This window comes from Ailuropoda melanoleuca, chromosome 5, assembly GCF_002007445.2.
Source record: "Ailuropoda melanoleuca isolate Jingjing chromosome 5, ASM200744v2, whole genome shotgun sequence".
Lineage (NCBI taxonomy): Eukaryota > Metazoa > Chordata > Mammalia > Carnivora > Ursidae > Ailuropoda > Ailuropoda melanoleuca.
The window spans coordinates 92,315,925-92,343,567 of NC_048222.1; the positions used below are offsets into that span (position 1 = coordinate 92,315,925).

The 27,643-nt window shown below is 41.7% G+C and overlaps 1 protein-coding gene across 2 annotated transcripts; it reads left to right on the forward strand.

The window, feature by feature from the left end:
* Positions 1-543: 543 nt before the first annotated feature.
* Positions 544-27,643, forward strand: TMEM192 (transmembrane protein 192). 2 transcript variants are annotated; one of them, XM_002927285.4, is made up of 6 exons: positions 546-704; positions 7,469-7,615; positions 15,510-15,774; positions 19,275-19,409; positions 25,639-25,741; positions 26,054-27,643. In XM_002927285.4, exons 1-6 carry the CDS (start codon positions 678-680, stop codon positions 26,190-26,192), a joined length of 816 nt encoding a protein of 271 aa, XP_002927331.1. In that variant the 5' UTR covers positions 546-677; the 3' UTR covers positions 26,193-27,643. The 2 variants fall into 2 exon arrangements, with proteins under 2 accessions (XP_019663536.1, XP_002927331.1); XM_019807977.2 differs by lacking the exon at positions 7,469-7,615 and having other exon boundaries at positions 544-704.

Genomic DNA, 27,643 nt, shown 5'->3' on the forward strand with positions numbered 1-27,643 from the left:
TTTTTTATTTTCTTTACATTTTTACAACGATCATGGATTTTCAGAAAAAAATTTTTCTGAAAAAAATGTTTTATTTTATCCCATTAAAAAGAAATAAAAGCCCTAAAAATTCCTAATTGCTTCATTTCCCATTTGTGAAATCTGTAAATATGTCATGTAAATTAGAATCTTTATGCTGTTCGTGGCACTCTACGGGTGGAGTTTCGAGCTATAAATGGCAGCGGCAGGATTCTATAGCTGGTTTTATTTATGCATGGAGCTGTCCGCCTGCAAACAAAAACTAAGGTAGACCGAAAAAGATTAATGTTTTAAAAAGAAGCAAGTGGAGGCAAAAATAGTTAAATTCTTGGATTCGAACGCAACCTTCAATGCCCAAGGCTCTGGCCAATAGCGGACCCCGGGCGGAGATTGCTGGAATCCCCGGAAACCAGGGGGTCCGTGCGGCTGAAGCGGCTCACAGACCGGGGTTTCGGGGCGGAACACGCCCCCACGCCTTGGCCAATCGGGAGTGAGGAGGCGGGGCTCGGGGGACAGCCGGAGGCGGAGCGGGAGCAGGAGGGGTGTGTCTGAAGTGGGGGAGGCTAAGTCCTAGAAGGTGGCAATTTTCCTGGGCCGGCGGCGCGGGGCGCAGGTGGAGAGGCCCGGCTGGCCCGGGCTTCGGCCTCAGGCTTCTGGAAATGGCTTCGAGGGGCAGGATGGAGGACGTGAGTGCGCGGAAGTGGAGGGAGGCTGGCCCGGAACCCCTTTTCTTCCCTTGTGGACGCGCTGGGCGGAGACTGCCGGGGGAAGCCACCCTTAACCGGTGCGACCGCGGCCGGAGGCGGCGCTTCCTGCGCAGGGCTGGCCCTGGGCGCGGGTCCTGGGGCCAGACACCCAGGAGGCGTGGGGTCCGCGACGCGCCGGCTCTGGGCTTATTTTCCCGGGTGGAGGGCGGGTGGGCTGCCTGGCGGTGGGTGCGCGGATGCGGGGGTCCCTGGCGGGCGCCCAGCTCACATGCAGCGCGCGTCTTTGATCCCGGAACTGGGAGCTTCACGTGATGCGCATCTGGCCTGACAGCCCTCACTAGGCGCGCTTCTCTGAGCCCGGCCGCTTGGCTAGACTCACAAGTCTTGGGGAGCAGGGGACCAGTCTCCCTCGTCGTGGTTTCTCTGCGTTGGCTTTAGAGGGCTGTGGACCTGGAGCGGCTGCGACACGCATTCGGGCCGCCGGCTGTCATTGCCCAGAAACCCGCATTGGAGAAAAACAGTGCCGTGGTATTTTGAATGTAAGCGTGATAGGCATGGAAGGATTTTTAAGTCGCTTTACTTAATGGATCCAAACCAGATTACTAAAAAACAAAGTCCTAGCTTACAGTCTAGTACAGAGTGAAATCTTTGCTTAAGTATATAGAAACATTTTTAGGGGAAACATGTAATTGTGCCCAGAATTAATTGGTTTGCCTCATTGATAGGTAATAAAATTTATCCTTGAGAAATGCAAAGTTGACAGTTACGTTAAAGCGCTAATTTGGATAAATACATAAATAGGAATATTACTGTGATCCTGTTACTGAGTTAGGGGCATCAAGCAAGACACATAACAGTCCCACTCCTATAAGAGCTTAGATTCTGGTGTAAGTAGCAACCGCAGTTCAAGTATCTTAACTAAGAACCAAACAATTTCTAATGATAAGACTAAAACTTTCCATTTTTTTTCAGTTGAGAAAATGGAAAACTAAGACATGAAAGTAGATTTGACATTCATACACATTTGAAGGAAAAAAATCATCGTTTCTGAATTTTTAAGGGTGAGATTCATAAGCTGAAATGTATGGGGAAAAATCTGAGGAAAATGAAAGACTCTTAGAAAAATGTGCAGTAAATGCTTCTTGGTTGATAATAAGTTGCCCCAGATTCTTGAATCTGTAGCTTTTAGCTTTAGGATGAGTACAATTCTAGAAATCTGTTCCACCAAACAAATGGAGGTTAATGTCTCACCAACAGTTACGTACCTAAATACTTTAGATATGAGCAAGTTGCCTGGTTTGGGTACTTTGTGGATATGATTTCTACCATTCAGTAAAAAGCTAAAAATATGGTGTATGCTGTAGGCCTAGACACTTAAAAGAGTTAACAGAGGCAAAGGCTTTTCAGTTAAGGTTCATTGTTTGCAAGCTGTGAAACCAACTCTGGCTGATTTAAGGAAGAAAGGAATTTCTTTGAAATGATACAGGGTGGGTGGACATCTAGGCCTCTGAAAGGGCTCCAAACAAGGGCTGCTCAACGGATCTAAGTGACAGGGGTCCTTTCAGAGTCTGCCCTGGAATGAATCTGTCCCGCCACGGTCTCCCTTTGGTTTGTTGCTCACAGAACGAATTGAATTGCCCAGCCCCCTTAGGTTCCATCAGAGGCCAGAGGTTCCACCTTGGCAGAGGAGAGTGAAAAGTATTGAAGGATGTTCCATTGAGACTTAATTAGAGGCAGACAGTGAGTCTCCAGAGGAGATGGAGTTGTTGTCACAAAAGAAGAGGAAAGAGATCCATGTGGGCAGAACAATAGATATCTTGTACAGGTCATGATGTAGTTATTAACAGTGTAAGTGAAGAAATTACTTGGATTCAGGAGTTGTCTTCCTTTTACCTTTCACATGGAGCTGGTGAGTTGCCATCTGAGAGTGATGAGGCATTGTTGGTATGGTTGTACTACATTTCCTGTGGAATCTGCTGGACAGTGTATTCGATATAGCCACCAAATACATTGTATTTACTGAACATCTAATAAGTGACTTAGAGAAGAAACCGTACTATAGTCTGCAACCCCTTCAGTGTAGTCAGGAGAAACAAAAGGTATATACATTAAAAAAGGAAAAATAGAAGATAGCATAAGAAATATTCTAAATTAGGGGTGGCTCAGTGGGTTAAGTGTCTGCCTTTGGCTCTGGTCATGATCCTGGGGTCCTAGGATCGAGCACTGCATGGGACTCCCTACTCAGCCAGGGAGTCTGCTTCTCCCTCTCCCTTTGCCCCTCCACCCCTGCTCATGCTGTCTTGGTCACTCTTGCTCACTCTTGTTTGCTCTCTCAAGTAAATAAATAAAATCTTAAAAAAAAAATTCCAAATTAATATTTAATGAGCAGTACATTTTATAGCAGTTTTAAAGTAGAAAGAAAACGGTAGGACAAGTAATTTTTTTTTTTTTTTTTTTTTTTTTTTTTTTTTTTTTTTTTTTTTTTAAAGATTTTATTTATTCGACAGAGATAGAGACAGCCAGCGAGAGAGGGAACACAAGCAGGGGGAGTGGGAGAGGAAGAAGCAGGCTCACAGCGGAAGAGCCTGATGTGGGGCTCGATCCCATAACACCGGGATCACGCCCTGAGCCGAAGGCAGACGCTTAACCGCTGTGCCACCCAGGCGCCCCTGTTTTTGTTTTTGTTTTAGAGAGGGTGGGGGAGAGAGAAAATCTTAAGCTGGCTCCACACCCAGCATAGAGCTGACTGGGTCTCCATCTCGACCCTGAGATCATGACCTGAGGCGAAATCAAGAGTCTGAGGCTTAACCAACTGAATCACCCAGGCGTCCGGCAGAACAAGTTTTATAGAGAACTTAAGGCTTGTGTGGATTCTGAAAAAAAAAAAAAAAAAGGATATTTGTGGGGCACTCCAGAAAGGTCATTTAGGCTAGGGGAGGAGGTGCATGAAAGGGAGGAAGATGGGAAATAAATCGACAGCAGTCTTACAGTTAAGGTTTCAAGGCCAGCTTTGTTTAAATTCTCAGGCCGCAAGTATTCAAGAAGTTGGGCAATCTTTCATTCACTCCACACACACATTGAGCACCTACTCTGTGTTAGGAGCTGAAATACAAAGAATATGCAATACAGAGTCTCCGTCCTTGTGAAGCACACTCTTCCGACAACTTTGGTATCTGTGGTTAGTATTGTAAGTTGTCATAGAGACGCGTGAGGGTGCAGTAGGGACTACTGTTCCAGCCAGCACAGTGTAACAGGGACTGGATTCATCCTTCTGCCTGAAGTAACCAAAAAACTATGTACAATACATGAAATGACACTTTTTGAGCTATTGCACATCGGGCAGTGAAGGACCATCCTTTCCGAGGGAAGGGAAGCAGAGTGAGTCACACGATTGCCCCAGCTGAGTCTGCAGGCTGTGACAGGAAAGGGCTCCCTGGCAGAGGTCAGCAGGCTCCCTGAGTTGAGAAGATGGAGCTGAGAGTTCGGGGAGACGGAGGCAGCTGGGGTTCACATGGCAGTACCTGGAGTGGAGAGAGCGTCACAGAGGGAGAACTGAAATGTGCAGAGTCCCCCTCAGGGATTCCGCAGAGTCCTGCTCTATATGGGCCTGTGAGGACGTTGTCCATGGCCTGGAAAAAGAACCACCTGAAACGATTAGAGGAAGCGGTACTTAGCGCTCACACAGGGCCAGACATAGTGCCCATTCCACCAGTCTGACTGGAAACCCCATAATTCACAGGGTACTAGGTGCTCACAAAGGTCTTACCTTCATAGTGGGAAAGGTTAGCCTTGGACTAAACATGGCTATGGTCCCACCTAATAAGAAGTCTTAAAAAGCAAGACCAAAAAGATCAAACTGTTTCCAAGTAACTTAACCTCATTCCAGGAAGAAAGCTCAAGAATATAAATATGTGACATGGTGAAGGTGTTAGCTAATGCTTCAGTGTGAATCATTTTGCAATGTGTAAGTGTATCAGATCAACTCGTGGTGCAATTTAAACGTACACAAAGCTATGTGTCAACTATATCTTAATAAAGTTGAAAAAAATTATCAAGCATGGCAAAAGGCAGGAAAATATGACATATAAGTCAGATGAAACTGATTCAGAAATGGCATGCTAGAAATAGCAAACAGGAACATTAAAAATTATTATAACTTTTCTGTATGTTCAAAAGGGTAAAAAGACATACGGAACACATAAAATAGATTGAAGTCAAACTTGGGGACATGAAAAGTACAATGTTGGGTGAAAAGGGCGGTAGGAACAGTGTTGAGGCATCAGAAAAGCCAGTGTTTCTGCTAAGACAAGCATTGACATGTGGGCCGAAGTAAGTAAAGGCACAGGGACTGAAAAGAGTTTTGCACGAGACGGGACCATGAGCAGTCAGCATCAGGAAGGAGGGAAAAAAAACGAGAGGAAAGTCCCAAAAAGTAGCTTGGGAATGGATTTTAAAACAGCCAGACTAAGAATTTGGACTTTGTCCTGAGGATAACAGGGAGGGACTCGAGTTTTGGGGGAGAGAAACGTGAACGAACATTCACGTAGAAGATGTCCAACTGCAGCAAGAGTTTGCTGCGGTCTGGAGACTGGAGGGCAAAGGCCATGGGGCGCCTGGGTGGCACAGCGGTTAAGCGTCTGCCTTCGGCTCAGGGTGTGATCCCGGCGTTGTGGGATCGAGCCCCACATCAGGCTCCTCCACTATGAGCCTGCTGCTTCCCCTCCCACTCCCCCTGCTTGTGTTCCCTCTCTTGCTGGCTGTCTCTATCTCTGTTGAATAAATGAATAAAATCTAAAAAAAAAAAAAAAAAAGCCATGAGAAAGGATGGCGCCTGGGCTGAATGGTGAGAATTGAGAGGCAAGAACAGATTCAGGAGACAGAACGGTAAGGCATTTATGTGGGGAGCAAGGGCAGAGCAAGTGTTAGAGACAATAATGGCTAATACTTACTGACTGCCATTCTGCACCAGGCAGTGTTCTGGCACTTTTATGAGTAGTAACTCATTTGATCTTCGCACCAAAGCTATGACACAGGGGCTATTAAAACTGTTTCCTGAGATGAGGAAACAGGCATAGAGATGAAGGAACTTGCTCACTGCTAGGAAGCAGAACTTGTATCTGAACCAGGCAGTTGGCCCTAGGAGCTGGCCTGTTAACCACAGTACTTACTGCCTTTGCGTTGGGTCAGAGCTGATTCTCCCCCACAGCTCCTGGTAGTTTATCCTGATTAGCCCAGGTCTTTGATGAAGCCCTGAGTTCGGAGCACTGCCGAGAGAGGTTTGGAACAGTTGTTCATTCCTCATCTGTTCCATGGGTGCTAACCCTGAGTCACTGTTGGGTGCTAGGATTACAAAGACAAATAAGTGATGGGGAGTTCGTGGGTCTCATGAAATCTAGTGGGGGAGATAGGTGAGAAATAAGACCATCACAGGGTAGTATGATAGAGGAGGAGAGCAGCAAATGTGTGGGAAGGCATGGAGGTGTGGCATGATCCGGATGTTTGGATGCCCAGGGAGGCTGCCTATAGGAATTGACCAAGCGGGGCCTGGAAGGAGGCACAGATGGTAGCCAAGGGAAGCGCTGTGGAAAGTGGGACATCTGCTGACGGAGAGAGAGCTAAAGGCAGAGGACTCTTGGAAAGAACAGAGATAATCAGAATCATGCTGTAAGTTACGCCAAACTAAACAGGAAGCTATGTAGGCATTGAATGAAAAAAAAATTGCAGAGCACCATTGAATGCCTGAGTTTGGAGATTGAGAAGCCAGCCCCAGATCTGAGTTAGTCTCCAGATTATTATTTTTATCTTTGTGATCTGGTACCCAGAAACAATCCCTATACCATTTGTCTCACTCTACCGCTTCCAAAGAGCCCTTACCTCTGTTTCCAAATGCTATTCTCAGGCTTCCCTTTTTCCGATGAAATCTTCATTTCCATCTTATTTTCGTCCAATTAGCTCAATTATTATTTCATCCTGTATGCCTTTATTCCTAGCCTCCTCAATGAAAATATAATCTTTTGGACAGGGACTGTGTTTTATTTTTTTTTAAATCTTACAGTGCCTTATATAGGATAGTTTTCAGCAAGGGTCTGAGATTAAGAGGTGGTTATACACACCAGAGACCTGATAGTACTGTTCCTGCCGAGACAATACCTTTAAATAAGACAAACTGAAGTTTTAGGTTGCAGCTCAACCCCATCAGCTACTTCAGTGACTTTGCAACTGGTTGTCTTCATTGAGAATCTGATATCTGTAAATGGAAGTCTCCTTGAAGCTCTATCAGGGTGATCTGTTTCCGTCTCTAAAACATTTGTATCATAACTGAAAGTTTAATGAAGACTCCACCAACTTTCCAAAATTTTGTGGAACATCAAGATGTAGTTTAAGAATTGCAACTATATGTAATTATTTCATCAATAATCTAAGTAATGTTAGATAAATCAATATCTAAGTTTTGAGGACTTAAAGAAAAAATTGTTTGCTTTAATCTCATTCTGTATTACCTCATTTGAAGATAACTGAAGTAAGATTTCCTCTACCCATTTTAATACTTGTTTTCACCAATTTGTATACAGTGGTTACCTGGGAGTTTATGATATTTTTAAATTGGCTCTAGGTAGGGAGTGTATTTTTCTTGCTTCTAACTTGTGTAATGGTTTTTAATGCTTTAGAGTTTAGTAGATTTATCTTAGAAGCAATCTAGAAAAGTGGTGATTATAGTTTGCTTCTGTTTGTCTGTACCTCAGGGCTCCTTGGATCTCACCCAAAGTATTGAAGATGACCCCCTTCTGGACACCCAGCATCTCCCACACCATTCATTATATGCTCACTTCAGACCCAGATTCCATCCTCTTCCTACGGTCATCATAGCAAATTTTCTCTTATTAATACATGTAAGTTGGCTGGGACAAAGTTCTCCAAACAGAGGTGATGTTCTTAAAAATATATATAAACTTGGGATGCCTGGGTGGTTCAGTTGGTTAAATGTCTGCCTTGGGCTCAGGTCATGATCCCAGCATCCTGGGATTGAGCCCCATGACAGCTCCCTTCTCCCTCTGCCTCTGCCTGCCGCTCCCCCTGCTGTGCTGTCTCTCTCTCTCTCTCTAATAAATAAAATCTTTTTAAAAATAAATAAAATCTTTTTTAAAATTACTATATATATATATATATATATATATATATGCTTTTCAGAGGGCAGTTGGCTACATCTACCAATATTTAAAATGTACATACTTTTTTACTTATCTCTCTACTTCAGAGAATTCATTGTAGATATATTTGCACATGTCTAAGGATATTGTTAATAATAGTAATGTTGTCTGTAATATCAAGATATTGCAACTACCACCATTCAGAGGACACTTTGTAGTTCCCATCCATAGGAAGGAATGCTCTGCAATTGTTGAAAACGAAACAGCATGGATGTGTACATATTAATTAGACTAGTCTTCACACTTACATTGTTGAGTGTTTACAACATAGGTTTACATTCAGGTTTGCACAGAAGGTTCCTATTTGCACATATTAGAAGGTAATTGAGAGGGCTGGTGTGCTTGTGTATTCCCATATATAAACAGAAAATTTCTACAAGCATTCACAAGATCCTTTAACACTAGTTGCCACTGCAGTAGAAAGCACACCTGATATATTTTAGTATTTGCCTTTTGAACTATTTGAAATTTCTTTTTGCCATATGCATGTATTTTTCAGTTACTAAAACAAAAAAAGATGTGGATAAATCTATACATGTTGACACAGAAATTTATCAATTTATCTACACTTAGGAAGTAATGTTAAGCAGAGACTTTAAGTTGCAGCAGAACAGTAAGTAGTGTTGCACCATATTTTCAACAATGGTAAAATTACAAATGTCTGGGGACTTTTTTTTTTTAAGTTAGAGAGTGTGAGTTGCGGGGTGGGGAGGCAGAGGGACAGGGAGAGAGAGAATACTAAGCGGGCTCCATCCTCAGTGTGTAGCCCAACACAGGGCTTGGTCCCATGACCCTGAGGCCATGACCCAAGTTGAAATCAAGAGTTGGATGCCCATTGGGGAGGGGATGTGTTCGTGGGGAGCACTGTGTGTTGTGTGAGACTGATGAACCACAGAGCTGTACCTCTGAAACAAATAATACATTATATGTAAATAGATAGATAAATAGATAATAGTGGGGAAAATTTTTTAAAAAAGAGTTGGGTGCCCAACTGACTGAGCCACCCAGGCAACCCAAATGTCTGGGGCTTTCTAAAGACACATGTGTTGCAGCTAGTAGATAAGTAAGTCCTGGTGAGGGCAACCCTGCCAGGACCCCTCTCACTCCTGAGAACTTTTTCTGCATCCTTGTTTAATAAACTTCTAGTGCTTTAAAAAAAATTTTTTTTAGAAGTCCTGGAGATCAAATGCATAGCATAGTGACTACAGTCAACCATATTGTATGTATCATAAACTCAAATTTGCCAAGAGATTAGATATATTAATTGTTCTCACCACAAAATGGAAGCGGTAATTATGTGAAGTGACAGAGGTGGTAGGTAACGCCAGGAAGGTAGTTATATTGCAATATATAAGTGTATCAAATCAGCAACTTGTAGGTGCACCTGGCTGGCTCAGTTGGAGGAGAGTGTGACTCTTGTTCTGGGGGTCGTGGGCTGAGCCCTACATTGGGTGTAGAAATTACCAAAAATAAGATAAAAAGTTAAACAAACAAAAGGCCAAGTTGTACTCCTTAAACTTACACAATATATATCAGTCATATCAGTAAACTTACACAATATATATCAGTCATATCAGTAAAAATAAGTAAGTAAATAAAGTAATAAAGTAAATAAATTCAACATCACAGAGGCACCTGGATGGCTCAACTCATGTCCCAGGGTCCTGGGATCGAGCCCCGAATTGGGCTCCCTGCTCGGCAGGAAGCCTGCTTCTCCCTCTCACACTCCCCTTGCTTGTGTTCCCTCTCTCACTGTCTCTCTCTGTCAAATAAATAAATAAAAATCTTAAAAAAAATTTTTTTTCAACATCACATACACACAAAAAGAAACCCCTAATGGAAAAACAAACAAAAAACCTTTATGTATAAATGGTCTTGGTGTAGGCTTATTGATGGCTCTGCATCTAGCCTGTTCATCATCTCCATTTTGGTTATTGAGATCTGAAGCACTAGGGGATGTAGTTATTCTTGGCTACAATATGAAAAATCAAGAGGGCTAATTCTTAGCAATCCCAAGTGTTTATGAGGAGAATGAATGTGGTTCATTGACTCGTTCAGCTGCTGCTCCAGTGACACACATTGTATAGACTTAAGTTCAGAACTGAATACCCTGAGGAGAGAGGTGCATCCTTTTTCCTTGTGAGGATGTAGACAGTGTGGCCTGGTCTGCCATGGCTTCCTGATCCCTAGATTATCAGCTGAAGAGGTGGCCTCCTGGTCCCTGGATTATGGCCTGTTTTTCTTCATACTTGTTTTATAACATACTCTTTAATTCATGTAACACACTCTCTATGTATTTATACCCCCCACATACACACAAATATACACACATATGACTTTGAAAAACCTTTTTATATTAAATTGCCTGCCTACGATACTATAGGATCGATTGGCCTAATTTTAGGACTAAGAAAACCTTGTGTTAAAAAACAAGAAAAATACCAGCATTACCCTAATACCCAAACCAGATAAAGACACCACAAAAAAGAACTACAGGCCAATATCTGATGAACATAGATAACAAAAATCCTCAACAAAATGCTAGCAAACCAAATCCAACAATACATTTAAAAAATCATTCACCATGATCAAGTGGGATTTATTCCTGGGTTGCAGAGGTGGTTCAATACTCATAAATCAATCAACATGATTCTAACATTAATTTTTTTAAAAAGGATAAGAATCATATAATCATTTCAATAGATACAGAAAAAACATTTGACGGAGTACAGCATCCATTCATGATAAAAACCCTCAACAAAATAGGTTTAGAGGAAACAGACCTTGACACAATAAAGGCCATCTATGAAAAACTCACAGCTAACATCATCCTACATGGGAAAAAACTGAGCTTTTTCTCTACAGCCAAAAACAAGACAAGAATGTCCACTCACCACTTTTATTCAACATGGTAGTAGAAGTCATAGCCTCAGCAATCAGACAAGAAAAAGAAATAAAAGGCATCCAAGTCATCAAGGAAGAAGTAAAACTTTCATATTTGCACATGACATAATACTATATATAGAAAACCTGAAAGACTCCACCAAAAAACTGCTAGAACTAATACACGAATTCAGTAAAGTCACAGGATACAAAATCAGTGTGCAGAAATCTGTTGCATTTCTATACACCAATTATGAAGCAGCGGAAAGAGAAACCAAGGAATCAGTCCCACTTACAAATGCACCAAAACCTAAGATACCTAGGAATAAACCTAACCAAAGAGGTGAAGACCTATACTCTGAAAACTATAAAACACTGATGAAAAATTGGAAGATGACATAAATAGAAAGACATTCCACACCTATGGATTGGAAGAACAAATACTGTTAAAATATCTATACTACGCAAAGCACTCTACACATTAAATGCAATCCCCATCAAAATACCACCAGCATTTTTCACAGAGCTAGAACAATCCTAAAATTTGTATGGAGCCACAAAAGACCCCTAATAGCCAGAGCAACCTTGAAAAAGAAAAACAAAGCTGCAGACATCACAATTCCAGACTTCAAGGTATATTACAAAGCTGTAGTGATCAAGACAGTATGGTACTGGCACAAAAATAGATCCGTGGAACAGAACAGAAAACCCAGAAAAGAACCCGCAATTGTATGGTCAATTAAATCTTCAACAAAGCAGGAAAGAATATTGAATGGGAAAAGACAGTTTCTTCAACAAATGGTGTTGAGAAAACCGGACCGCAACGTGCAGAAGAATGAAACTGCACCATTCTCTTTCACCATACACAAAAATAAACTAAAAATGGATGAAAGATCTAAATGTGTGACCTGAAACCATAAAACTCCTTGAAGAAAGCACAGGCAGTAATTTCTGTGCCATTGGTCATAGCAACTTTTTCCCAGGAAGTCTTCTGAGGCAAGAGAAACGAAAGTTAAACTATTGGGGCTACATCAAAATAAAACATTTCTGCACAGCGAAGGAAACAAACAACAACACTAAAAGGCAACCTACAAAATGGGAGAAGATATTTGCCAGTGACATATCTAATAAAGGGTTAGTATCCAAAATATGTGAAGAACTTATAAAACTCAACACCCAAAAAACAATCCAATTAAAAAATGGGCAGAAGACATGAACAGACATTTCTCCAAAGAAGACATCCAGTTGGCCAACAGACACATGGAAATATGCCTAACATCACTTATCATCAAGGACATGCAAATCAAAACCACAATGAGATATCACGTCACACCTGTCAGAATAGCTAAAATCAACAACACAAGAAACAATGGGTGTTGGCAAGGATGTGGAGAAAAAGGAACCCACCTGCACTGTTGGTGGGAATGCAAACTGGTGCGGCCACTCTGGAAAACAGTATGGAGTGTCCTCAAAAAAAAACAAAACAAAACAGAACTACCCTATGACCCAGCAATTGCAGTACTGGGTATTTACCCAAAGGGTACAAAAACATTAATTCAAAGGGATACATGCACCCTGATGTTTATAGCAGCATTATTTACTATAACCAAATACGAAAACAGCCCAAGTGTCCATCAACTCATGAATGGATAAAGAAGAGGTGATATATATATATATATCACCTCTTTTATATATATATATATATATATATATATATATATACAATGGAATATTATTCAGCCATAAAAAAGAATGAAATCTTGTCATTTTCAATGACGTGGATGGAGCTAGAGAGTATTATGCTAAGCAAAATAGAGAAAGACAAATGCCATGTGATTTCATTCATGTGGAATTTAAGAAAGAAAACAAATGAGCAAAGGGGAAAAAGAGAGGCAAATCAAGAAAGACACTCTTCACTATAGAGAACAAANGTAGTGATCAAGACAGTATGGTACTGGCACAAAAATAGATCCGTGGAACAGAACAGAAAACCCAGAAAAGAACCCGCAATTGTATGGTCAATTAAATCTTCAACAAAGCAGGAAAGAATATTGAATGGGAAAAGACAGTTTCTTCAACAAATGGTGTTGAGAAAACCGGACCGCAACGTGCAGAAGAATGAAACTGCACCATTCTCTTTCACCATACACAAAAATAAACTAAAAATGGATGAAAGATCTAAATGTGTGACCTGAAACCATAAAACTCCTTGAAGAAAGCACAGGCAGTAATTTCTGTGCCATTGGTCATAGCAACTTTTTCCCAGGAAGTCTTCTGAGGCAAGAGAAACGAAAGTTAAACTATTGGGGCTACATCAAAATAAAACATTTCTGCACAGCGAAGGAAACAAACAACAACACTAAAAGGCAACCTACAAAATGGGAGAAGATATTTGCCAGTGACATATCTAATAAAGGGTTAGTATCCAAAATATGTGAAGAACTTATAAAACTCAACACCCAAAAAACAATCCAATTAAAAAATGGGCAGAAGACATGAACAGACATTTCTCCAAAGAAGACATCCAGTTGGCCAACAGACACATGGAAATATGCCTAACATCACTTATCATCAAGGACATGCAAATCAAAACCACAATGAGATATCACGTCACACCTGTCAGAATAGCTAAAATCAACAACACAAGAAACAATGGGTGTTGGCAAGGATGTGGAGAAAAAGGAACCCACCTGCACTGTTGGTGGGAATGCAAACTGGTGCGGCCACTCTGGAAAACAGTATGGAGTGTCCTCAAAAAAAAACAAAACAAAACAGAACTACCCTATGACCCAGCAATTGCAGTACTGGGTATTTACCCAAAGGGTACAAAAACATTAATTCAAAGGGATACATGCACCCTGATGTTTATAGCAGCATTATTTACTATAACCAAATACGAAAACAGCCCAAGTGTCCATCAACTCATGAANAACAAACTGATGGGGCGCCTGGGTGGCACAGCGGTTAAGCGTCTGCCTTCGGCTCAGGGCGTGATCCCAGCGTTATGGGATCGAACCCCACATCAGGCTCCTCCGCTGTGAGCCTGCTTCTTCCTCTCCCACTCCCCCTGCTTGTGTTCCCTCTCTCGCTGACTGTCTCTATCTCTGTCGAATAAATAAATAAAATCTTTAAAAAAAAAAAGAGAACAAACTGATGGTTACCAGAGGGAGGGGGGTGGGGGGATGGGTGAAATAGGTGATGGGGATTAAGGAGTGCACTTGTCGTGATGGGCACTGGGTGGTGTATGGAATTGTTGAATTACTAGATTGTATACCTGGAACTAATATTATAGTGTATGTTAACTAACTGAAATTTAAGTAAAAACTTAAGAAAAATGTCTATATGCTGCTTTATATAAACTGGATCAGTTTTGTTCAATGTACAGTGTTTTACACTATACGGAATATGATGACCTTTCAGTTTTTTCCTTTATGGTAATAGGCATCTTAAGTTGCCATAGCAAATATGACTGCTCTTGACAAATCACTTAGACAAATCACATATATTTTAAATAGATTTATTATAGGCTAGGATTGCCTGCTATTGGGTGTTTGGTGATGAATACTAATTATATATTTTTCTTTACTTGATTTTTAAAATTATAAAATAACTTCCGTATTGTAACAAGTAAAACATTACCAAAGTGTACAAAGATATCTTCCCTTTTCTCTGTTTCAGCCCTTCTCACTGAGTTATTTAAATGGGTGTATCTCAGTACCTTTCTTTTAACTCCTACAAATATATACAAAAAGAGGGGTGCCTGTGTGGCTCAGTCAGTTAAGTGACCAACTGTTGATCTCAGCTCAGGTCTTGATCTCAGGATCCTGAGTTCGGCTCCATGTTGGGCTCTGCGCTGGGTATGGAGCCTACTTAAAATACGCACACATACACACACACACACACATATACATATATACACACACACAAAAAGATAAGTACATATATAAAAGGATTTCCCCCATATCTTCCTCACACTCCCCAACTGGATAATACTGTATTTTTTACTCCGCAGAGGTGTTTCTCAAACTTCAACATGCGACAGACTCCCTGGCAGGCTTATTAAACTAGATAGCTTGGTGACACCCCCAGAGATTTTTGATTCTGCTGATTTGGGGAGGGATCTGAGAATTTAACTTTCTAACTACTTCCCTTGTGATGCTGATTGTGCTGGTCTGTAAACCACACTTTGAACTACTACTCTCTAGCTTCTTTTAATCTTAACATAACACATCCTTCCAAATGTCTGTTTGTCTGTATTTTGGTACCAGTCCTTTAAATTTTTGTCAATCTAATTGGATAGTTATTTTTGTTCTGTTAAAACTGAAACTAGAAATAAAGTTTTTTAACACATGATTTTTATTAGTTACCTCTAAGGCACTAAATTAACTGTTTTTACTCTTTTCAATAAAAGGGAAGTGGGCAAGAAATTGTTTAACATTAAGTACTCATCTCTGTTAGATGCGATTTGGGGTGACTTTTCTCATTTGTGATTTGTTTCCAAATTTTCTGCAAATTTTTCTCCAAATTTTCTGTTGGAAATGTTCATAAAATGGCAAAAAAAAAAGTTGTTTTTAAATTCAGTTATAAAAATAGGATAGTAAAAGTCATAGGTATGAGTATGTGCTGGGATGGTGATTATCATTTCTTAATTCCAAATACTGAATATTAATCCTACTGCTTTCCTTTCTACCAGGTTGTATTTGTCATTTTAGCATTTTTAACAGGTGTGCTTTGTTCTTACCCTAATCCAACTGAGGACAAGTGCCCAGGAAACTATACCAACCCACTGAAAGTTCAGACAGTCATAATCCTGGGAAAAGTTATTTTGTGGATTCTGCATTTCCTTCTCGAACGCTACATCCAGTATCACCACAACAAAGTAAGAAACCGAGGCTACAGCACGATATACCTATCCACGAGGCATCTTAAAGGACTTGCACTGATGATACACTCAACCGGTGAGTCTGGCTCAGCTTGTCTGTGGCTTGCTTGAGTGGCAGAAATGCGAGCAGAAAGAAAATGTGAAGTTTGACTTTATAATCAAATATATTCTCTCGTGTTTGTGAGAGTGATTTGTTTGTGGCCACTAAAACTCAGATCACCTTAATGTCTTGAAGCTTTTTTAAATAATACAGTCTTAATTTCCTTTTCTTTTTTTTAAAGACTTTATTTATTTATTTGACAGAAAGAACACAAGCAGGGGGAGGGGCAGAGGGAGAGTGAGAAGCAGGCTCCCCACTGAGCAGAGAGCCCAACATGGGGCTCGATCCCAGCACCTTGGGATCATTACTTGAGTCGAAGGCAGATGCTTAACTGACTGACCCACCCTCGCGCCCTGATATTGTCTTAATTTTCCTTTGACATCTGTGTTTGTTATCATGGGGGAGGGGGGAAAGATTTCCCTCTGCCCTTCTAGGTAGATTTTTGGCTGAGACCCCCCTGTAATAAAAGACAGGTTAACAAGAGGAAAATAAACAGTTTAATAATAAGCATATCTCCTGTGTCCATGGGAGAGACCCAAGAAAACTGAGTAACTCTCCAAAATGGGCCAAGCCATCACCTTAAATACAATCTCTAGCCAAAGAGACCAGAGATGACGTGGTGAGGTGGTTGGAGGAATTATGGGAGGTTACCAGGAAAAGCTCTGTAAACAATGGTAAGATTGTTACGTGGATTTAAGTCTGTGCCTTCTTTGTGGATAATAGTTTCTAGAAATGTAAAGTCTTCCTTCTCTTCCTGGTACAGAGAGGAGGACATGCGTACAAACTGTAGTTTTCCCTTGTAACTGTCCTTAAAAAAGGGTACCCTCTACTCAGCTTTCAGAGTTCACCTGTGTCTGCTGTTTCTTAAAAGTAATCAGACTGAAATAATCCTTATGCCAAAAAAGCATATTTGGGGGTGCCATTTTCTGTCCCCCCATCATTGTGAACATGGTGTCCACCTATCTCCCTGTGTGTGACGTAGACTTTTCCCTCTTTTGGGTATGAGCCATCTTAATCATCTCAAAATGATACAAATGCTGTTGCTATTTGATACTTGTAGGATAAGAGGAAGGAATTGGCTTTACTTTAAATGAAGTTCAGTGTTTTTCTTTCAGTGAGAGATTGTGATATAATAAAATGCATTATCCAAAATGGAAAACTTGAAAAACAGTTTATGAAGGCAAGATCAGAAAGTCTATACAGGACTTAGCTGCATTAGTATCTGCTTTGTTTATTGTTGCAAACATTTTAAAGGCTGAATGGAATTAAATTGAACTTCTTTAGGTCTTTTTGCCTTGGTGTTCAAAGTTCCTACGTTTTTAAAAGACCCTCTTTTTCAATTTGAGTCCAGAATAAATACTTAGACATTTTGAAACCAGATTAACCAGATTTGAAATGAATTTTTTCCCTAGAAAAATAGCTCTACACAATTTAATTTTTATTTTTCTTCTATGTACTGTTAATACATTTTCTTAAAGGGCAAGCTGCGAGTTCACCCCTCAGTGAAGCTGCAGGGCCATGCAATAGCAGAGAAGCATTTTATAGCGTAGCTGATTTTGACTCATCCTGAAGGGGGCGACATTTTTACTGCTCCCTAAGGAAGAGCTTGGTTTATATGTTCAGCGCCTGGTGTGTAGTACTTGCTTTTGGACAGAAGATGTCACTATAACCTTTCCTCCCACCCACAAAGCTAAAAGCCAAAGCCCATTTTTAACTTAAAGACCTTATATGCATTATGACCAAAATAATGTTCAGTCTCTCAAGTGAGCGGTCTGGACATACATAGTATTTTTGAGGCCCACCAAGAGATTGTCTGATCTTTACCTTTCTGCTCACTGTCAAATTCTTGCTAACATATGACCCTTAATGTTTCTGAGCATTTGGACCCTTACTTTAGTCACAGATGGCATCACTTTTATGTTGCTCACTTAAGGACCCAGAAAATCAAAGATATTGGGGCAGGTATTTACCTTGTTTCTACTTTCTTTAAGTATTTTTTTTCTTATATGAAGAATAAAAAGGTAAATCCATGAGGATATAGATCGTCCAGCTAATCAGATGAGTGTAACCAGTGTTTTTATGGCAGGTGATAGTATTGTTCGATAGTGATTAGCTTCATCCTGACACCTTTTTTCTTAAAAATTGGGGAAATAATATTTCTCAGACAAACTCTGTTGCAGGAGGAAGTGAACTAATAGTACTTAGTAGGAATTCAATAAATGTAGGTATCATCAGCATTATTATAATAATTCTGGTTTCGGGATGCCTGGGTGGCTCGGTCAGTTAAGCATCTGCCTTCAGCTCAGCTCATGATCCCAGGGTCCTGGGATCGAGCCCCACATCAGGCTCCCTGCTCAGCGGGGAGTCTGCTTCTCTCTCTGTCTGCTGCTCCCCCTGCTTGTGCGCTCTTTCTCTCTCTCTCTGACAAATAAATGAATAAAATCTTTAAAATAATAATAATAATAATAATTTTGGTTTCGTGTAATCTTTCACAGTCCCAGGCACACTGCCATACAACCCTTCCTCTAAGCAGGTGCCTGTCGCAGACTCACAGTCATAGCCTACATGATGGCAAGACCCAGCCTCTTTGCTCCAGAATTTTATTTTTCTTCCATGTTGTATTTTTCAAAATAAAAGTACTGAACAAGGCTAAAAGTCTTCAAAACCAAATAAGAGATACGCTACGTGTGTGTGTCGGGAGGGACAGTTCATATTTATCAAATACTTGCCAAGCACCATTCTAAATATTTTCCACGTATTAACTCATTTATTCCTCACAACAGCACTGTGAGGAAGGTGCTGTCATTCTCCTTTTCAGACGAGGAAGTTGTGGAGCAGAGGTGTGAGGTCATTTGTTCATGGTCAGCAGCGTGTCCCAGTTGTCCACCTAGGCAGTCCCCATAACTGCAACATTCCTAACCTCCGTGCAGTTCTCTGTTGTTACATTATGTGACCAGAATGGGCCATGAGGGTCCTCAAGTACCTCTGGATTCTGAGGAACTGGGATAATGCAAATTTCTAAAAACTCCCTATTTATTTAAGAGCGGGGAGGGGTGGGGAGCAGAGGGAGAGGGACAAGCAAACTCCATGTTGAGCCCAACAAAGGGCTCAATCCCACCACCCTGAGATCATGACCTGAGCCAAAATCAAGAGTTGGACACTTAACCCACTGAGCCACCCAGGCGCCCCTGCATCCCATTTTAAATGCACATGGGATTCCACGCAATGCCATTGTTAATAATTTTATAGAGCAAAAAATCGTTTCTTAGTTTTTAAGAAAATCCAGATTCTTATGTAATTTTATTAAGGGGCATCATTGATTCTTAGATGTGTTGGGGTTTTTTCCTCAAGAGAGCAGCAGTTTGGAGTTTTTACCTTAGTTTCCTTCACTGCTCAGTGTAAAAGGGCCTGGGTGCGCACCTGCAGTGTGGGCCCCCCGGGGCTCTGCTAACCCCGTGCCTCTTTCTCCTCTTCAGGCAGCACGGCTCTCCTCCTTGTGCTGTGCGTGCAGCACTCCTTTCCGGAGCCCGGCAGGTTGTATCTGGACCTCATCCTGGCCATCCTGGCCCTGGAACTGATCTGTTCCCTGACGTGTCTGCTCATTTACACAGGTGAGAATTACAACTACACTCTTGGACTAAAGACCTTTAACTGCTTGTTTCATCCCTGATAATGGGAAGCTTGGCCATTATCTTCGAGGCAAGGTTTTCTAGCAACCGAGAGCCTGTTTAGCACCTGTACCTTTCATTGCTGACCACATCCAAACTTCCTCAGTTTCAAACCAACAGCAACGTACCAGTGAGTCATACTTCTAAATTTGTGTCATCAACTAATTTTTGTCAAGTCAAGTGATACCTTATCATTAAAGAAACAAACACAAAAAAGTTACACGTGGCATCTCCTTAGGCCTACAGAGTATTTAGAATACGAATGGGGTGACTAGTTTGTAAATGTGAATGTCACATTACTGATTGATCTTTATAAGTTTTTCTATAGTTATCAGATAACAATGAGCCAAATTATGGAGAGAATTGCATCTTGTACTCACTTTAAACAAATATATTATATACCACCCACTTAACTTCCTAGAAAAGAATGAGACTAGTTTTAAAGTAAGGTTAGTTTTTCAGTGTGTAAGAAAGAGCTTGCTATCTCAGTCAAGTGACCCATATGACAAATGAATATTGAGTTACCTTGTTGACTGAGATCAGTTCCAATCTACAACATGTCCGTCAAATGCTGTAAATGAGGTGATAGTTTAGAATATAGAATTCACTTAGCATGTTATTTTACAGTACTCTACAACTTTTATTTGCTACAGGGGGTGCAAGCCTTCTTGTAGTCAAGTATTTTCTGTAATACCTATAGAATGCTCTGTGACATAGAGGGAGGTAACAACAGTTTTCCAAAGATCATGTGAATGTCATCATGTGAGTAAGGGGAAATCAGTACTGTTAAAATGTAGTCCAAGATTTATTTCCCTAGGACTTTACTATTTTTAAAGGATTTGCTGTAGCAGTTATAATTAATTATAAATAAGACAGGTAATGTTGGGGCGCCTGGGTGGCACAGCGGTTAAGCGTCTGCCTTCGGCTCAGGGCGTGATCCCGGTGTTATGGGATCGAGCCCCACATCAGGCTCCTCCACTATGAGCCTGCTTCTTCCTCTCCCACTCCCCCTGTTTGTGTTCCCTCTCTCGCTGGCTGTCTCTATCTCTGTCGAATAAATAAAATCTTTAAAAAAATAAAAAAATAAAAAAAAATAAGACGGGTAATGTTAAAAAGAGAAAGACCTTAGAATGTCTAAGAGGCAAAGGAAACAGATATTCCAAGAGTCCTGACAGGAACATTTTTACAGTTGGACACAAATAGTTACGTGACACCTAAACTTAAACAAAAGGATTTTCTTTTATTTTATTCTTTTCCACTTATTTTAATATGTTGTCTTCCTAATTAAAAAGAACTGCTTTATTCTATACTCAAAGACTTAGTAGCATATTTCATCCTTATTTGCATTAATTAATTTTTAATCTGAATAAAAACACCATTAAAAACTGTTTGGTAGGGGCACCTGGGTGGCTCAGTCAATTGGGTGTCTGCCTTAGGCTCAGGTCATGATCCCAGGGTCCTGGGATCGAGTCCCACATCAGGCTCCCTGCTAAGTGGGGGCCCGCTTCTCCCTCTCTCTGCTGCTCCCCCTGCAGTTGCTCTCTCTCTCTCTCTCTATCAAATAAATAAATAAAAATCCTAAAAAAAAAACCAAAAAAACAAAAAAACAAAAACCCAAAACTATCTTGTTAAATTTCAAACGAATATGCTTCCTACTGTAAGAAAACCTGGTAATTGGTAATTCGGATTCACAAAGTAAAGAGATGGTTTACATAGGAGAGGTTTATGATAATCATAATTATAAACTTAGGGTTTCTGCAAGTATTGAATTTCTTTAAAAGATTGAAGTATGACTGTTTTATCTCCACATCCTCAAGAGTAAGCCTAACTTACTAAATTATAATGTTCCTTTAAATGTATTGTAGGTTCTGACAGGAGAGATTTAGGAAGTAGCCTCTAGAGATAGATACTGCTTTTGTTCAGTGTCATAGAAAAGTTAAGGTTCCTTCGCTGATGTATGGATTTTTCTTGTTTCTCTATACTGAAATGATTTTAAAAGACAGTGGGTTTGATACCATTGATAGTGACTCTTGAGGACATGATTCTTTGATGTACTAATTCTAACCTAACTAGTTTATTTGTATTTTAAGTAGTTAATCTCTAGAAACCAAGATGGGCCCTTCTCATGGAGCACTAATTTACTTTACTACCTCTTAGGGGGAAAACTAGGAAAATAAAGCTTGCAACAGTTTTGAGATACTGAATTTGATTAGCTCTCTGTTCATTTAAAAATAAGCAAAAGATTCAGCTAATGCCACTCATTTATTAGCCTTCCAGCAGCCGGTATCACTGCTCTGAAGTTCAGTAAGAGGTTCAGTATAGAAAGAAAGAAAATGTAAGTGGTGAAAAGTCCACCTATCTTTTTTAGTATTTTGATGTTTTAGTATGCCACCTGCTTTCCTTGGCTTATGATGGAAAGAGTGGCTTGAATTGGTGTTACCGCCTAACTTGTGATCTATAAAATGCTGAATGCGTTCAATTTAATCTATTTGAAAGACCACAAAGACCTTTTTATTTTGTCAGACTGTGGTGTGTCTTTTATTTCTGTCCCCTTTTACTTTAATACTGTATAGCTGCTATTTCCTGTCCCCCAGTTCAAGAAACTTACACTTGTTCCAAGCTTCTTCCTTTATTCAGGAATTATCTTGGGGAAGATAGCATTTTAGAGAATTAAGATGTGAACACTGAACAAGTCAGATTCACTGGCAGCTATCATGTAACCACAGTCGATTCTTGCCCTTCATCTTTACTGGATGACATTGGACACAGTTTACCTCCTGGCAGTGTACCCCCCACTTGCCCAGGCCTCTGGCTTTCCTGGTTTCCTGCCTGCCTCACTGGGGCCCCATAGTCTCCTTTGTCTGGCACTCCCCCTGACCTGTTGGAGGGGGCCCCGGGGCTCAGTCTGTCTTCTCTGACACGCGAGCTGCAGCACCTCAAGTTTTGTGCCTGTGCCTTCAAAGCCGTAGGGGCTTCTCATTTTCAACTTGCTTGCCATGCCTGAAAGTCAAGGGCACCTAAGTACAGGGCACGCTTGGTTCTTTTGGCATCATACTGTCTGCTTCCTCCTGGTCCTTCCTGGTGGACCCTCTGCACATCTCCCAACTTTCTCACTTTTTACCTCTTCTCTTCAACTTCTTGAGCCTAGTTCTCAGCTGAGAGTGCACGTTAGATTCGTACGTGGAGCCTGGCAGTTCCACAAAAGGAGAAACAATGTCACGTGACTCCGCACATCTCTCCAAGACCTCACTATGAAAACGTACACGATTGTTCAAGGAAGCGCTGTTTATAATAGCCCAAAGGGGAAACCAGCTAACTGATGTCAGGGTAAACTGATGAGTAGGTAAACCAAATGTGTTCGATCTGCACACTAGAATGTTATTCAGTCCTAAAAAGGAGTGAATACATGGACTGATGTACTCATATGTGCTACAGTGTGGATGAACCTGGAAAACATTGTGCTAAGGGGAAGCAGCCATTCACAGAAGACCATGGATGTGAAATGCCCAGAACAGCAAGTGCATAGAGAGAGGAAATAGATTAGCCGTTGCCTAGAGCTGGGGGGCAGGGGGCAAATGGAGAATGACTGCTAATGGATACCTGCTTTCTTTTCCGGGTGATGAACATGTTCGAAAATTGACTGTGGAGGTGGCTGCACCAGTCTCTAAAACACTGACTATCGAGTTGTATACTTCAAATGGGTGAATGTGTGCTACGTGAATTATATCTGAAAAGTTGCTCTAAAAACGGGAAGAATGGCATGTGGAGCTTTTAAAAAGGGTAGTGCCGGGGTCTAACCTGTTTCCCCTCCCCCTACCCACATGGCAGACACTCTCATTCAGGCGGCGCCGCACATCCAGTTCTCCTGTGCAGTCCGGGTTGACAATGACCGCCTCCCGCCCTGGCTTTCTCCCCCCGTGTAGCCATCGCTGGTGGAGACTGCTGGTCCCAGTCTGGTCCCAGAGTTACTATTCAGACAGGGCAGAGCCTCAGCCCAGTTAACTGTTATCCAGAGGTGCGAACTGTCCGGGGCTCTTGTCACCCCCTGGAAGTGGGGAACAGGGGCCCTCACCACGTCTGCTTCTCCACCTCTTTGCCACTGACTCCCCCGACTTGCAGTCGTCTGCTGCGGCCACTGTAGAACAGTCCCTGGATTGGCTGACTAAAACCACACAGATTAGTTTTCTCCCAGCTTTGGGGGCTGCCAGTCCAAGGTCGAGGTGTAGACAGGCTTGGTTTCTCCTGAGGCCTCTCTTCTTGAGCTGCTTTCTGTTGGTGTCTGCACCTGGCCTTGTGCTCTATGCAAGCACATCCTGCTATCCCTTCTGTCAGATCAGGGCCCCACCCTTATTACTTCATTTAATGCTAATTACCTCACTGAAGGCTTGTCTCCAAAGACAGCCACATGGGGGGTGAGGGCTTCAACATGTCAATTTTCCGGGGAACACGGTTGAGTCCATAACATCACTTTTCCCCACAAACTGCCAAGTTCATCGGTGGCCTCCGAACTGCGGTATCCCCTGGGTCCTCTCCGTGTCTTCACCTTTCTGGCAGTGAACACTGACAGCTCTTTCCTGGTTCTCCTCCTTCCTCTCTGGTGACTCAGCTTCATTCCCTTTTAACAGATTTTCCCCCACCTCTTTAATATTGGCGGGTTTCAGCGTTCCCGTGTCCTTTTTCTCTACATACTAAAAGTTACCATCTATACACTCGTGGGCATCCCTCAGATGAGCAGAGCCACCCAAACCTTTATATTCTCCTGCTTAGTGATCATTTCCATCCAGGTGTTGCAGTGCGCCAAGACAGAAGTGACCTGGTCATCTTCCTCTTCCAGACCTTCCCCCGTCCTGTCCCTCCTCCCCTCTCTCAGCTAACAGTGCCAGCCCTCAGCTCTTGCTCAATCCGAAACCTTTTGGTCACCCTGGATTCTTCCTTCCACCTTATTCTCCCCTTCCTCAATCATCAGCCCTGTTCAGTCCGCTTGCCTCCCAGATCTGTCTCTCCTCATCACTGCCACTGCCTCGACTAGACACTCATCACATCCTGAGTGGGTAATTTCAGTAGGCACGCTACTGGTCTCCCTTCTTCTGTCTTCTTAATTTGTATTCCTTCCTCCTGCCAATGTAATTGTATTCAGAGGTAACTCTGATCATTTAACAGCTTCCCTGTACAGAGTTTACTTCAAGGCTGAAGGAAGAAAATCTGAAATCTTGGTGTGGCATAAAAGGCCCTCCATGAGCTGGCCCTACTCATCCCTGCCCTTCAGGGATGGTGGTGAGCTCCTTTCAGTGACTCCTATTTACTCTCAGGACAAAATCTAAATGCCTTGGCATGGCAACACCAGTCTCATGTCTTCCATGTCTGCCTTTCCACCCCCTCATACACACACACACACACACACACACACACACACACACACACACACCCCTTCTCAAGGTCCTAAGTATTTGTTCAGGCTCTTCACACACCTAAAACACCCTTCTTCTCTCCTCCCCTAGTCTCCGCAATTAGTTCTCATGTTTTGCTCAAGGCTGGACCCACGCCCTACCATCCTCCTTCCCCCTGATCCTCCCTCCCGTCCCACTCCCGCTGAGTCAAGGGGCTGCTTTCCGGGCTGTTACTGCTCCTTGTGCAAGCTTTGATTTTGGTTCTTTTCATACTGTCTTGGAATGTGCACTTATCATCTGTATTTTTCCCTGGACTAGTAGCTCTTTTTATAGGGTAGTATCAACAGTGGAGGCTTCAAAGTCATGATTGCTGGATTAGAAACCTGGCTACTTATTTAACTTCCCAGGGCTTCACTTTATTGTAGAAAGTAGGAGTAAGAAGGGCATCTACTTCCGGGGGTGGTTCTGAGAACTGGATGAGGCCATCCATTCACAATAGTTCACTTGTGCCTTCTGTGTTTTAAACTCACAAAAAGATCATAGCTGTTATTATTATCAACAGTAATGATACTCTCTGTATTCCCAGTGTTTAGTTCAGGCCTGGCACACAGGCTTTCAAAGGCCTGAGTACATCAATAAACAAACCTGTTCATTCACTTTATGAAGCATTTTTATCCATAGTAACTTACTTGAAAAGCATAGCCAATTAATGTAATTTGAATGAATGGAAGTAAAGATTCTTTTTATAATTAGATGACCTGTCAATAATGACTTTATTATTCTAGTGAAAATTCGAAAATTTAATAAAGCCAAACCACAGCCTGATGTACTTGAAGAAGAAAAACTCTATGCTTACCCCAGCAACATTACCTCGGAGACTGGATTCAGGTAAGCTTTGGGTGGGGAATGAAAGACTAGAGAAAGAGAATTATAAGGGTCCCCCCACCCCCGGTAATCTAAAAAACATTCTAATGCTTGGAGTTCATGATTATGCATATGTGCCTTTAGAATTAAGTTTGATTTGCTTACACCCAGCCAACTGGATAAAACCAAATCTAATGAAAGAATCTCATTTTGGAATCTTACCTTGGCTTACATCTTAAGAAAAAGTCACAAATACAATATGCTGTACTGCAAACTGGGAGGGACCCATTTGCAAAGAGACGAATGAGTACTGGTGTATATGTGGATTCTTTGCAGGACTAGTTCAAGCCTAGAAGACATCGTGGAAAAGCAAGGAGACATAATCGCCTACCTGAAGCGACACAATGCCCTGCTGAGTAAGCGCTTGTTGACTTTCACTTCCTCTGACCTCGACTCTCCACCCAGTCGCGTGTGAGAGGCTCAAGGTCAGGTCAGCGGTTGCGGAGGAATGAAGACTGATTGGCAACCTGACAAGCTGTCCTCGGGAATGGCAGTTTTTGCCAGATAACATCTGACAATTTTTGTTGGAAACTTGAATTTCACTCTCACCTGTGTGGCTGTTTAGGAGGTGGGACTTGTGGGTCACTTGGAAGGTACTTCGTAGAGCCCAGATAACTCAAGGAGAACGTCTGTGTTTGCACATCTTGAAGTTGAACTGTCTGGTTTGTCCTAGGATCAAAGGTATAGTTGAAACATCGTCTTGCCCAGTGCTTCTTCCACAGGACATTAGAACCCAGTAATAATTTGGCTATTTATATGGAGGAAATCTGTCACAATGATCTAGTTGAAACAAGGGTTTGATCAAATAAGTTCTTCCCACTCTTAAACTGATGAGAGCAGTCATTATTTTCTGTGGCTGAGGTGGTTTTCCCCTGCAGAGCCTCCTCACGCACTGGACACGCGTGTGCGGTATGGGATGACAGCTCGGCCCGCATAGCTCTGAGAGAGAATTTCCTCCATGGAGGACCAGTCTCACTAGGTGATTTACTATGCAAACTCCTACAGTTTTCCGTTCTCCGGGAATAAGACAATCAAGATTACTTGGACTAGCGTCAGACTGACCGGTGTTGCTCGTTACATCAGCAGCACCTTCCACTGGCAAGAGCTAAAATACTTCAGAGAAAACTTGAGAACGTTCCCTTTATTTTAATCCTTCTTCAAGAAATTGCCACGCCTTTCAGTATTGACTATACCTTGATTAGATCCAGAAAGGTATGTTCTGTGGCTTTAAGGTGGTCTAAGAAGAACCTTTTTTAGCCTTGAGTTACGCTTTCTTAAGTTTTATTTATTTAAGTAATCTCTACACCCAGTGTGGGGCTCGAATTCATGACCCAGAGATCAAGAGTCACACGTTCTTCCATCTGAGCCAGCCAGGCCCCTCCTTGGATTATACTTTTAAATTATAAGAATAAGATGTCATATAAACTTATATAGAGATATTAATCATATCTAACTCTCCAGGTGAAATGAAGTATTTTTATGAGTGAAGGGCAGTATTTCCCCCATTTTCCTAGTTTGCCCCTTTAATTTATCCATTTGCATTAGCACCTTTATATACTGCCCCAGAAAGCTTAATATGAGGGGAGGGGACATTGCAATTATGTGTGTCGGTCATCAGCTGAACAATAAGACCTCATTTGAAAACCCTTAAGCTATACACAACTGTTTGGCAGGGGGTATACTGATTTGGTCACATCGAGGTACTTAGGAGGGTACCAGTTTCCTTTAGATCTAGCCATTGCTGGGACATTCTAGAAGTTTTCTACCAAGGTCAGAGTGATGGTGTGTCACCCGTAGGCAATCCTCTTGAGGCCCCAAAATGACAACCTTCACAAACTAAAGCCAAAATTGTATTTTTAAAATTCA

Excerpts from the sequence above, each read along its gene's own strand:
- TMEM192 (XM_002927285.4), top strand. The coding sequence starts at position 678 with ATGGCTTCGAGGGGCAGGATGGAGGAC. Across the intron at positions 15,775-19,274 it reads ACTGATGATACACTCAACCG|GCAGCACGGCTCTCCTCCTT; the intron begins GTGAGTCTGGCT and ends TCTCCTCTTCAG. Across the intron at positions 19,410-25,638 it reads GTGTCTGCTCATTTACACAG|TGAAAATTCGAAAATTTAAT; the intron begins GTGAGAATTACA and ends TTATTATTCTAG.